A 13,961-nucleotide genomic window follows, 5' to 3' on the forward strand; every position below is an offset into this window, starting at 1 on the left:
GTGTTTCCCTAACACAGACTTTAAATCCAAGGAACGTGGGAAAATTGGCATTGCAAATATATTTAAGTCGGGGGCATTTTTGTTCTGGCTGAAATGTGTTTCCCCCAAGACTTCAGAACCAAGGTGTCTGAGGAAATTGGCATTGTATATTCATGCAGGTCAGGGATATTTTTGTTCCGACTGAAATGTGTTTGCCTAATAAAGACTTCTAAACCAAGGTGTCTGGGGAAATCGGCATTGCAAATACATGCAAATTGGGGTCATTTTTGTTCTGACTGAAATGTGTTTGCCTGACACAGACATCAAAACCAAGATGTCATCATACCAAACGTAAAAGGACTGTCATTAAATTTACTTGTAACGAATGTATAATGACCTTACATGGAATCTTTTTACTCACAAAGCAAATATATTGAATTCAATTAAATTCGGAAATCTTTTCATTCAATCAAAATTTTAATCAATACAAACAAATGATTGCTAAGTTAAGGTAGTCCCACGTCAACCTTGCGGTTATATCATAGATATAACCTACCTATTTTTATTATTTAAAATTTACAGTACTTTTGAACAAAAAACGAACCATTTCTTTTATTTTGATAATAAGCGATTCATATGAGACACAGTCATTTTCAAATAAATTGCACCAACTGAATGTGAAAATAAGATGAAACTCATTTAAACAGACGATTTTATAAGGGGTTTGTGATTGAACAAACGAATGAAACAGAAGGGATGAAAAAAAAATAAAATAAAAACATTAACTTCAACACGAATTCATGAAAAAATAATAGAATGTTCTTTAGAAAAATATGTAAAATCTGTGTGAAATAAAGAAAAACTGAAATCTGTAACTACAGATTCCTTGTTTGAAAAAGTCTGGAATATCTGTAAAAATGCAAATTATAATGTAGTTATGGCAACCACGCTGACGCTGCTAGATTCGTACACGTAACACCTTACCACACCTAAAAGGTGAACGATTCCATTTCTCTCGACGTTGACAACCACCGAACCATAATTGTTCGAAATCAACATGAGCACATAAACACAATGCATTCTGTGTAATATACGACTATATCAAAACACGCCAAACTCTAAATTGCAAACCCTGTTACGATAATTCAATACACCAACCCCCCTCCCTTCCATGTGCTTGTATGGATTAAGCTCGAGCGCGGAATTCAAACAGTATAATCATTTTCAGCTATTCGGAGCAGTGGCTCAACAGTAGGCTGACCATTATCCAGGCGGAACGAACGCACAGTGGCCTCTACACATGTATCGTAGCCGACAAGCAGGCAACCTCCGCACAAATCCAAGTGTTGAATGGTACGCAAATTTGTATCTAAATGTGTGTCATTTCTATGCCTAGAATGTGCCTCGCTATCAAAGTTTCTAATGCAGGTGTAGAGTATGGGAGATGGGGAGGCACACTCTAGGGCATATATATTCGATAGATACAGAACAGGAAATTCGTAGCGAGCTCTAATGAAAATTTCATTCCAAAAAAATTTAGGCGAAACACCAGCTGCGGTTCAACACAATCAAGGAGACAAAGAAAGAGCATTCGCATCACTTACGATCTATTGTATCCTCTGTTGGATACAATTGCACATATCCTGCACGTAATATCGCCATGGCGCTCGCATCCCGAGAGCGACATTATATCAATCACACCGAAAATGCGCAACCGTCAAGATTAATTATTTCTCTGCTGCAATAGGATGGGAAGTACTCCGCAGATTCTCGACCAGCGAACCGAATAAATTGAAGAGCGAAGAGGCAGATGTTTACAATCAGCGGAATTTTGGTCCATGATCCGATTAGGATTCCGGAAAAGAATTATCAAGCGCCTTCAGCAGAGCAGCGAAAGAATCAAAGCCACGAGTCATGATTTATGTATATTTTTGCATCCTTCCTACAAGTTAGCCAATAATCTCGACTAAGCATTCATTAAATAGTCATTTTCAGGCCCGCTTGCCATTTTAATAAAACACCAATTCATGCAACCTACAGCCGGATTATTACCAACGCGATATAAGAGCTCCAACGACGGGATAATGTTGATCTTTCGTGTGCAAATAACGAAAACTTGTGTCGGTCAAATAAAAAGGAAAATCAAAATGTAAATTATTTTCTAGGGATTGAAAAAATTGTTACACGTTTTTTAAGGGTTATGTAAATATACTGAACTCGCAGACGAACAGAAAAATATGTTTTGAACGAACACTGGTAAGTTAATAGAATTTTGAAACAATTAATATCACTGAAGTCGTATGGACGAACCTTTCAAGCAACATAACAAAAAATATTGGAAATTCTTATTCTTATTCTCAGAGTATGAAACCATAACCAAACTTATATATATATATATAAACAAGAACCCTCCCTCCCTGTGCAAGAAACATAGAGAAAAAAAACAATGTATCTAAAATAATGAATGTACTATGTTTAAAAAAACACAAAATAATACAAAAGTTGAATGGAAAAATGTAATACCAAACAACAGAAAATAAAAACATCGTACGAAAGGAGAATTGGAACATCTCACGCAACGTATATAATGAAAAAAGCGATTTTTTACTTCATTCCGTCATCCTTCGTTTCCATTTCCACTGCCGGTTTGGTTTTTATCAGCTGGTCTCGATCAGAAACAGTGGGGGTGTTTCTTTCCTTAGAGCACGAACAGAAAAAAAAATCCACTGGCATCTACAATTTTCAGCTATTGTAGCGAAAATATCCCTCATTAAGCTGCTAATGACTGGTACTAACAAAGTGTATCGCTACGAACGGACAAAGGCACCACTAAGGGGTGAGTATTCGGGGGCGAAGAGTTGCAGAACAAAAAGCAATCGTATTTCCAAGGGATCAGTGGAAGATAAAGATGAAAGGCAAGGTAAGAAAAATCTGAATTTGTCATTGCCTATTTCCGGCCCGTCAATAGGATCGCTGCTTAGAATTATCCATTTATCGGAATATATCTGCCAAATGAGCTGTAGCAAATTGCGGTCATCAGAAAAAATTATCTCAGCAAATATTGTATAACACGCTGGCCGACCCCGGAATGATTCTCATTTCGAGGCGTGACTTTTCATTTTGATTATTCGGGTTGTTGTTCTTTTCTTCGTGATTAGAAAGATGTTGTTTGGTTAATGCTAATCTGCAATATGTTCACAAAGAGAAAAGGGAAAAATTCAAATACAACCGACAGTGTATTTAATTTTACTTATCTAGACGATAAAAAGAGTACTCTCAGATTAGTTCCAAATTTCAGATTCCGGTTTGCTCAACTTCATATTGAATATATAAAATTTATATCAATATTTAGAAATCGAACAGTAGATTCTGGTACAAATTCCTATATGCCTAACAAAAACGTATCGTCAAATTTCACAAAATTTTAATGATCTGGATCAACCAAAAAAAAAAACAAATAATTAGTTTTCCCAATTTCAAATTATTATTTGAGGTCTCAAATTGGTGTTGCAGAGCCACTAAAGAAAGTAAAACATCCTCATCTATCCTAAGAATCTGAAGAGTTCATCTTCGCCTGAAAAATAACTTTGTTGATGAATTGTGAAAATATATAATTCAATTCTTCCACACATTAATTGTTTGTATCACTAACGTCATCCCAAAAAACTTTACGACCTGAGCATAAAATTGAGGAAAATAACAGGGGTCTAATTTAGACATGAAAATATGTAGAAAAAAAAGTCAGCGGAAGTATTGACAAACGCCGTTAAGATCATAACCGTATCGAGAATTGATATCGATTTGCCGCCCCCCGAAGCAAACCAAGCAAAGTGAGAAACATTTATCAATGTTATGCTTGTAATAGCGAGCTGGCTCGCTTTTTCTGCCCCTCTATGCAGATAGCCGGCCATCATTAAATGGTCATTAAATGTTTATGATAAATAATGGCTTTGTCTAACGCACAAGTGTTGTTGTAGATGCTTTCGAGGGTTCTTCTCCCCGGTCTGCTTTTCTCGCATTCCGTTTGATTGACAGGATGGTATGCTACAGCTATGTGTTGATTCGCGTCTCAAAATCGTACAATCAGCCCTTGTATTTATGGCATTATCGCTCACAATAACATAACAAAATCTCCACATAAAAAATGGAAATTCCATTGAAATCGTTGGATTGAAATAGCTCAGACAAACAAGAATGAAATGATACTTCAAAATGTTGTTGTTCGAAGAACGGCAAAAGAAATTTCTTTCTTTAGATGTGCACCCAAACCCTAGCTTATAGATCATTAAAAAACGAACCCTGCCAAACAATGTTGGACAACTTTGTACAGTACTCTCAATTGTTTTGTTGGTTAAGACAGTTGAGTAAATTGTTTTTAAACGAATAGGGCATTCTGCATTCTTACGAACCCATTCCATTCATTCGCCACTTTCTTAGTCTTTTATTTTTAATTTTTCTGCTTATCAAATTTTTTTCTAATGGAACAATTTGCGTTGAAATTTTACTCGACACGAAACAAAATGATTGAGTTGAATTAGTTTTACTTTTTTTTGATGAGCGATTCAAAAAATCATTTCGTTGCTAAGATTTCGAAAAAATACTTCATCCTGTCGGTACACTATTTGTCCAAATTGTAATTCTTATAATAGAGTAATTCCAAATGAAATCGACAAATCGACAAATCGACAAAAGTCGACAAAATTTGAAAAGGGCATTTCGATTTGAGTAAGAGAAATCTTTGATAATTTATATCTCAAAAACTATGAGTCCTACCGAAATAGTGTCTTCGAAAGAGTTATAGTGTATTGATGGTTGAATTTGAAAAAATGTACACTGAGAAAAAAAATAGTACTTTTTTTTATTTACAAAATAAAAATTCAATTTGCAATATCCAAAGTACATATTTTTCAATTTTTTTTTAATTTTTTCATGCAAAATAGAAGTCATGCAGAAAATTTAAAAAATGGGCCCAAGATGGTAAAACTATTTTTAACGAACTTTGTGGAACATCGAATTTTTAGGAATTTCCGAGACTTCGAATTTTTGTATGTCAACAATCATTTTTAGCTACAAATTATGAATCCTGATGTGATTTAAAACAAAAAAGGTTATTATCAATCTCCTTCTAAATGTAGCCATTCTCGAAATATTTAAAAAAATATTTCTAATTTATTGTCTTTTTTATAGTAAATAATCCCTTTTAATATGTTTGTCGTGTTATACCATCATGTTAATGAAATTTTATGAATTTACTTATAATTTCCAACAACTTTTCCAAATACATCATCATGGTTCATTTTTTGACTCAAGCGTAACTTTTGAAAAGGGCGTATCGATTTGAGTAAGAGAAATCTTTGATAATTTATATCCAAAAAAATATGAGTCGTACCGAAATAGTGTGTTAGAAAGAGTTATAGAGTGTTGTTGACTTATTCTGAAAAAAATATACACTGAGAAGAAAAATTAGTACTCTTTTTTTCATTTACAAAGTAAAATTTTTATTTGCGATATCAAAAAATATGTATTTTTTTATATTTTTTTCAATTTTTTCATATAAAAAAGAAGTCATGTAGAAAATTTAAAAAATGGGCTCAAGATGGTAAAACTATTTTTGACGAACTTTGTGGAACTTCAAATTTTTAGGAATTTTCGAAACTTCGAGTTTGGTATGTTAGCAGTCATTTTTAATCACAAATTATGAATCCTGATGTATTAAAAATATTATCAATCTCCTTCTAAATGTAGCCATTCTCGAGATATTTAAAAAAATATTTGTAATTTATTGTCTTTTTAATAGTAAATAGGCCCTTTAAATATATGTGCCGTGTTATACCATCATGTGTATGAGATTTTATGAATTTGCTTATAATTTCCAACAACCTTTCCAAATACATCGTTATGGTAAAGACATATGTTTAGGAGATACGTTACGAAACATTCGAAGACATGTGGGTTAATACAAAACGTAGCGAAACTAAACAATTTTTTTATTTTAATACAAACTTCAATCAATCAAACAAGTGTTGGAAATTATAAGAAAATTCAAAAAATTTCATGAACATGACGGTATAACACGACAAACATATTAAAAGAGATTATTTACTATAAAAAAGATTATAAATTAAAAATATTTTTTTAAATATCTCGAGAATGGTTGCATTTAGAAGGAGATTTATAATAACCTTTTTTGTTTTAAATCACACCAGAATTCATAATTTGTGGCTAAGAATGATTGCTAACATACAAAAATTCGAAGTTTCGAAAATTCCTAAAAATTCGATGTTCCACAAATTCCGTCAAAAACAGTTTTACCATCTTGGGCCCATTTTTTAAAATTTTCTACATGACTTCTATTTTATATGGAAAAATTGAAAAAATATTAAAAAATACAAATTTTTTGACATCGCAAATTAAAATTTTATTTTGTAAATAAAAAAAAAGAGTACTAATTTTTCTTCTCAGTGTATATTTTTTTAAATTAAGCCAACAATACTCTATAACTCTTTGTAACACACTATTTCGGTACGACTCATAGTTTTTGAGATATAAATTATCAAAGATTTCTCTTACTCAAATCGATACGCCCTTTTCAAAAGTCAAAAAATGAACCATGATGATGTAGTTGGAAAAGTTGTTGGAAATTATAAGCAAATTCATAAAATTTCATGAACATGACGGTATAACACGACAAACATATTAAAAGGGAGTATTTACTATAAAAAAGACAATAAATTAGAAATATTTTTTTAAATATTTCGAGAATGGCTACATTTAGAAGGAGATTGATAATAACTTGTTTTGTTTGAATCACATCAGGATTCATAATTTGTGGCTAAAAATGATTGTTGACATACAAAAATTCGAAGTTTCGGAAATTCCTAAAAATTCGATGTTCCACAAAGTTCGTCAAAAATAGTTTTACCATCTTGGGCCCATTTTTTAAATTTTCTGCATGACATCTATTTTGCATGAAAAAATTTAAAAAAAATTAAAAAATATGTATTTTGGATATTGCAAATTGAATTTTTATTTTGTAAATTAAAAAAAAGAGTACTAATTTTTTTTCTCAGTGTACATTTTTTTCATATTCAACCATCAATACTCTATAACTCTTTCTAAGACACTATTTCGGTACGACTCATAGTTTTTGAGATATAAATTATCAAAGATTTCTCTTACTCAAATCGATACGCCCTTTTCAAAAGTCAAAAAATGAACCATGATGATGTAGTTGGAAAAGTTGTTGGAAATTATAAGCAAATTCATAAAATTACATGAACATATAACACGGTATAACACGACAAACATATTAAAAGGGAGTATTTACTATAAAAAAGACAATAAATTAGAAATATTTTTTTAAATATTTCGAGAATGGCTACATTTAGAAGGAGATTGATAATAACTTGTTTTGTTTGAATCACATCAGGATTCATAATTTGTGGCTAAAAATGATTGTTGACATACAAAAATTCGAAGTTTCGGAAATTCCTAAAAATTCGATGTTCCACAAAGTTCGTCAAAAATAGTTTTACCATCTTGGGCCCATTTTTTAAATTTTCTGCATGACTTCTATTTTGCATGAAAAAATTTAAAAAAAAATTAAAAAATATGTATTTTGGATATTGCAAATTGAATTTTTATTTTGTAAATTAAAAAAAAGAGTACTAATTTTTTTTCTCAGTGTACATTTTTTTCATATTCAACCATCAATACTCTATAACTCTTTCTAAGACACTATTTCGGTACGACTCATAGTTTTTGAGATATAAATTATCAAAGATTTCACTTACTAAAATCGATACGCCCTTTTCAAAAGTGAGCGTTCAGATACTTTCAGAGCCAGTGGTCGATCAATGAAAGAATGTGCTGATTGAGGATGCGAGGCCACTTCTTCAACATCATATCAACGTCCACAGCCCCCATCTAGCTAGCACCGATGACGATGAAGAAGAATTCTATACGCAGCTAGAGCGTGAAAACGATCGCTGTCCAAAACACGACATCAAAATCATCAACGGTGATTTGAACGCTCAGGTCGGCCAAGAGGAGGAGTTCAGACCGGTAATTGGTAGGTTCAGCGCCCATCAGTGACCTAACGTAAACGGCCTAAGACTTATCGACTTTGCTGCCTCCAAGTACATGGCCATACGTAGCACCTTCTTCCAGCACAGCCTCCAATACCGTTAAACCTGGACATCACCACAGCAAACAGCAAGCTGCGTTACCGGGTGTAGACGAACTGGATGCTGCTCCCCTCGATGACGACGAGTGCCGAGCGCTCCTGAACGAGAAGGATGCAGTACGCGCAGCCATGCTGCAACGAGCGACTCGACAAAACGCGGAACGATACAGACTGAAGCGAAGGCAGCAAACACTTCCTTTTCGGGAAAAAAGCGCCGCCTGGGAGAGAAAGAGTGTGGCTTCATCGTTCTCGAGAATTGCGGAAGTTCTTCAAGAAACTGAACGCCTCGCACAAAGAATTTGTGCCGCGGGCCGAGATATGCAGGGACAAGGGTTCGTCAAGCATCTTGACGAACGAAAGCGAGGTGATCGAAAGGTGGAGACAGCACTACGATGAACACCTGAACAGCGCGCAGACAGGAGATCAAGACGGCGTTGAGGCGGACCACACCGGTGCAGTGAACAACGACGACGTAACACTCTCAACGATATGTGTTTATTTTATCACCACCAGGTGATCATTTTACATATACATACTACAACTAAATATTCTGCAAATAAAAATGCATACTAAAAATATATAACAGAAATTCGGCTCTTATACAGCTGTTGTTGAATATCTGGTTTCTGTGATCGAGTTTACGCTATGTAAAACTTGAGAACTTCTCTAAAGCCAATCGAACCGGCGATATAAGTGCGCTACACATACAACGTCCCGTCACCGTGAAGTCAACGTAAAGGAATGAAATGTCAAATATTCTCCCATGGAAATCGTATGGTAGCATTCACATACACAATCACCGGCAACTTTGACGTCGGCAAAATAAGCCCAAGAGAATAGTTGACGGGACGGTGACGCTGTATTTGTAGCGCACTATATTCCGTTTTTCAACACGTGTAGACTTTATTCAACCCCAACCGCGACGATGGAGAGTAATCTTAAGGAAAGGGCGGAGGGGGCAGACCGCCTCCGAGTGCACGATTTTAGGGGTGCAGAATAAACCGAATTTATATGAAGAAATTGAATAAATATTACTCCTGATGGAAGGGGGGGGGGGGGTGCAAAACGACTCTTCCGCCCGGTGCGAAAGCTTCACTCGACGCCACTGTATGTCAGTGAGTGTTACCTAGGTGAACGAACAGTTAGCAAGATACTTAGGGAAGGGTAGTCAGATTATATTTATTTTCTTAACGTAGCATTGAGTTTTTTTTTACTTTACTTTACTTTTTGGGTCGTCTCCCCTCGCTGCTCAAAACGGAATCAATTATATCTGGCTGGCGCCGAAAATATATTTATATCAAATAAACGTGAACGAAAACTACGAATAACTCCATTGGTGCCATTGATAGTGTCCGGCTAGCTGAAGAGATTTTACATGCGTTTGTATGTCGCATGTTTGTCGCAAAATTATTGGCTTTTTCGTGTCAGGCAATAGAATAACCGAAAACGGTGTCCCAGTTGCAATATAAATTGCACTCATGTTGAACGCGAAATGTTACTAGCAGCCCGATCATGTGAGAAACAAAACCTTTTTCGTTTTGCTTCTCCCCTCATTCGCCGCTTGCCACTGGAAAGGTCCCAGAATGATACCGGTACATAATTTCACTCTGTGGCCGAATGATGACGTTTCATCGTTCTGCACTCATCTGTGCAGAGGTGATTCACGATAGGTAGAAAGAGATTTTCAAACACTGTCGATCTGCGTTCGACGAGCTGATGATTGCGTCGGTAACCGAAAATGATCCCCGCTAGAACCTTTTTCGATAATTCTACATTTTTCGGTAAACTGTGGCAGAAACAAAGCGCCTTCATCAATCTACGGCCAATGGTGACAACCTGGGGCTCCAATCTAGGCAATGAGAAAGATTTAATGCAACTTTTGACTTCGCTCCTACTAGTGCAGTATGATATTCGTCGCAGATTCAGGCAAGGAAGTAGGCAACGGAAGTAAGTGTTCCCGGTCCGATAAGAATTTCCGGCATCACGCAGTCTAAGATACGGAAGCGCCTGTGAATTGACAGTGTGCACTTCTTCGAGTTTGTACCGATAATTTTAACCGCAACCTGCAAATTGGTACGCAAACGTGTAATCCGACTGCGGTGATTAGAGTCTTTACGATTGTAGGTGCTGTCACATACGCAATAAGGTATTTTTTTCTAACAAATGTCCGTCGTGACTTTCCTAATAATCTGATAAATCCAACTGACAAGCTTGACGATTGGAGGATCTTACTTCGGATCGAAAGCATAGATGTTCAGCTTGATTGTCGGTATAGATATGGCAACATTATTTCTCTAATATGAACGTGCCGCACTACGAGGTAGATTAGTTCACAATCGTTTGTGTTGTAGTGAACGTGTGCTTTGTTGAACTCTTTTGAGAAAAAAAAATCTTCGATGGAACTCTCGTTTCAAGAACACCACATCTGCAGCGAGTTCGAAGACACTAACCGAGAAAGAAAACTCAGCGGACTTGGTGTGGTGTGCCAGTAGTGTCACCTGAGCGAGTTTCTTCTTGTACCGCTCGGAAACTGTTATAGTTCCTTCACTTCATTTCAACGGTGGACTATCGTTTTGGTTGTTACCAGGGATCATTTGGAACAAATCTTCGATAGAAGCTTATCTTTGCCAAAAAGTCTCACAACACCTTACTAAGGCTGGTAACTTTATGTTCTGGACTTTCATACCGGTTTTCTAGCAATGGACGAATTCCTACAGAATTCATCAATTTGCTGACGCAAGACTGGTGGTGTTGCCGATAAAGCAGATTCGTTTCTAATTGATCCGCGAGTCAAACTTGCATAGGGATACCACTTTCGCTATATGAATCTCGAAGCGAGCTCGAAACGAGTGAAAAGAACAAAGCAATAATACTAAACCTTACAACAAACAAAATTTTAATTGAATTTCCTTTGGTGTTGACGTCTATTTGTACCAGTATGTGAGTATAAATACAACACTTTTAGTAATTAACATAGTTAATCAATTGTTATTTTAGCAATATGAAATCACAAAGACATGCAATAAGCATCAACAGTGCTCAAGTGGAACATTTGAAGGATTTCATGGAGTAACATTCAGATGTTGCCCGAAATTTGCTGAATATACCTAATGCGAAGAGGACTTCTCACAAATTATGAGACAGTTTAAAGAATGCACTCAATGAGCGAAGGGGTTCCCGGAATAAATCGCCACAGAAAACGACTGCAACAGAAACCACCGCTTATAAAATGTGTAGTAGGCTATAAATATTGTGGCGCGGTATTGTATTTCAAAACAAGAATTAACCGGGCAAACGTATCGCCCCAGGCAAACGTAACGCCCCGGGCAGACGTATACCGTCCGACGCTCGCTAGAGCTCGGTCGGACATTGCTAAAGGATCGTATCCTATGTTTCAAACTAACCGGGCAATCAGTGGATCCCAGGTTTGCGTGCGAGACACCGCCGCTTCCGACGGCGGGTCGGCGGTGGACTCGGATTGCGTCATCTTGGCGGCATGGGCCGCCTCGATTCCTTATCCTCGCCAAATGGGGACTTCGTCCCCATTACATTGTCCTCAGAATAAATTTCGAAAAACGAGAACAAGAGAATAAATTTATAATAGAAATGTGAGGCACATGATGTTTTTCCCGCGCCAAATATTTCTAGCCTACTACACTTTTTCTAAGCGGTTGTTTCTGTTGCAGTTGTTTACTGTGGCGATTTATTCCGGTCACCGAGCGAAGGATCCTTGTGCGGAAAGTTTCGGAGTGGAAAAAAGTAATTTCATCGATGTATATTTTTCCAAGAAATAGTCATATGGAAACGGATATAATATTTAGATGCAGGCGGAATATGAATATAAATAAAGATTTTTACTATAAAATCAATTTGTGTTAGAACGATTGTGATAAAAACAATTTCTAGAGGGAAAATAATGACGTTATTGTTTGTGATCTTGTGGATGCAGCAACATGAAGCAAACTTGATATTCGAAACACTTCTGAGGTTCCGTGGAGCGGAAAACCTGGGAAACAGGATGGAGTCTTAATTAGTTCATTGTTAAAAAGCAGATTGGGTCACAAATGGCTATAACTAGCAAAATAACAAAAATAATAAATTAAATAAAATTGCATATATACAACGGTTTCTTTGGGCAGAAACGAGGAAGAAACAAAAAAGTCGGATCCATTTTGACACCCACCTAAAACAATAAGAAGATGAAATATTTCTCATTCAATCTAATGTATTTGGGAAGAAACAGACCAAAGACCAGACACGGTTTTTGCATAGCCATTGCCAAACTGGAACAAAACGAAGCGTAAACCTAACTCTGTTCATATAATAAGGAAAATGAACTAAAAACACCAATCAACGGCCGGAATGGTCCAGCACAGAAGAAATCCATTCGTAAAATTGAAAGCATTTTCCTTTTTCATTCGGATGTTTTCAGAACAAGTGATAAAAACGTGAGAAGCATCACAACCTAGTGAATTTCAAGAGGGGCCATCTCCTGATACTCACGATGAAAACATCCTCTCGATATTATTAGTTTATATTAGCAATCTCTAATGTTGTGGGACAATCTATGATGAAACCCAGAGCAATGCCGTCGGGAAACATTCTCCGTGCGTAAATTCAATTCTTTATGGTCCATCTGTAATGGAAATAATGTCCCAGAAAACCGAATCTTGGGTATGTTTTTCGTGAGTGTCGTATTACCCCAGAAGCACTGTCAGAATTCTGTAGTGCAAAGCGAGAGTATAAAAGCATATTCTTGTATTTCGAGTGAAAATGCTTGAATCAATTATGCACGAAGTTCACGTCAACCTCGAAACAATGCTTCAAACAAATGCTGAATCCTATCAGCCCTGGGGACCAAACCATAGGTGATGAGAAGCTGTTCACGCCCTAGTGCATGGAACAACATCATCATCGCATTAAGCAGTTGTTGTTTCACATTTGTTCTAGCCAGAACGTGTCCCATTAGCCAAATACGTGTTTTAATAACAATGCTTGACTCCATCCTTCATCACAGCCCAACACAAATGCATCACTTTCGGAATACTGGATGCTGGAAAGATGAGAAATGGGATAGAGACAAATAAGAGCGGAACTAATTAGATTGCTTTGTTTTACGGAGTTTTTTTTCTGCTCTTTTCTGCCGACAATTGTATCATACGCCTGTACACAATTCACTCAGAACCAACGCAACCGTGGGAATAAGCAAAGATCAGAATATTATACAGGAAGAGCGAAATTTGTGTTCAAGTGTATACTTCGGTCCGTCCACTAATGAAAACCTTGTTTAATCCACTCAGCAGTAAATTGGCGTTCAATTTAATAATGTTTTGGGCACCTTAGGGCAGGGAAAATTGTTTGCAAAAAAGGGTATGGAGAAATGAGCTAGTTTATTCCTACTATTTCATTAACTTATGATTTAAACTCGTTTGCTTTCGCTAATAGCGACCAGCTACTAGTTCCTAATTAAGCTGTTTGAATCATTGTGTTTTGAGTGATGGGATCCTATGTTGTACCAAACCATATTTCAGTTTCCATATTGATTCTAGCACTATTTTCACCCCGCTTCAGACAATTCATGGTCTGAGAAATGGCATCGGATGGTTAGTAGATACGTAGATTTGATAAATTGAGACCTTTTTTATAAATGCGAAAATGTCATGATTTGAGTCAAATAGTAGTACAGCAATGTTATGCCGATAGAAATCGGATTTAACTATTTACTGTGGAATACAGTTATACAATTCAATTATTTTTTTCAGAATGATTCAGATCTGGGCTATTGTTTTTTGACGTG

At 36.1% G+C, this 13,961-nt stretch overlaps 1 protein-coding gene across 5 annotated transcripts in view; it reads left to right on the forward strand.

Annotated features, from left to right (window-relative positions):
- LOC129775121 (uncharacterized) overlaps positions 1 to 2,555 on the forward strand; it is a 109,512-nt gene extending 106,957 nt beyond the window's left edge. For all 5 annotated transcript variants that reach the window (XM_055779412.1, XM_055779414.1, XM_055779413.1 and 2 more), the window contains exons 7-8: positions 1,208 to 1,332; positions 1,520 to 2,555. In XM_055779412.1, coding sequence (XP_055635387.1) covers positions 1,208 to 1,332; positions 1,520 to 1,632 — 238 coding nt within the window. In that variant the 3' untranslated portion in view covers positions 1,633 to 2,555. The remainder of the gene's footprint in view (positions 1 to 1,207; positions 1,333 to 1,519) is intronic.
- The last annotated feature ends 11,406 nt before the right edge of the window (positions 2,556 to 13,961 follow it).

The sequence above is a fragment of the Toxorhynchites rutilus genome, chromosome 3 (assembly GCF_029784135.1).
Source record: "Toxorhynchites rutilus septentrionalis strain SRP chromosome 3, ASM2978413v1, whole genome shotgun sequence".
NCBI classification, from domain to species: Eukaryota; Metazoa; Arthropoda; class Insecta; order Diptera; family Culicidae; genus Toxorhynchites; species Toxorhynchites rutilus.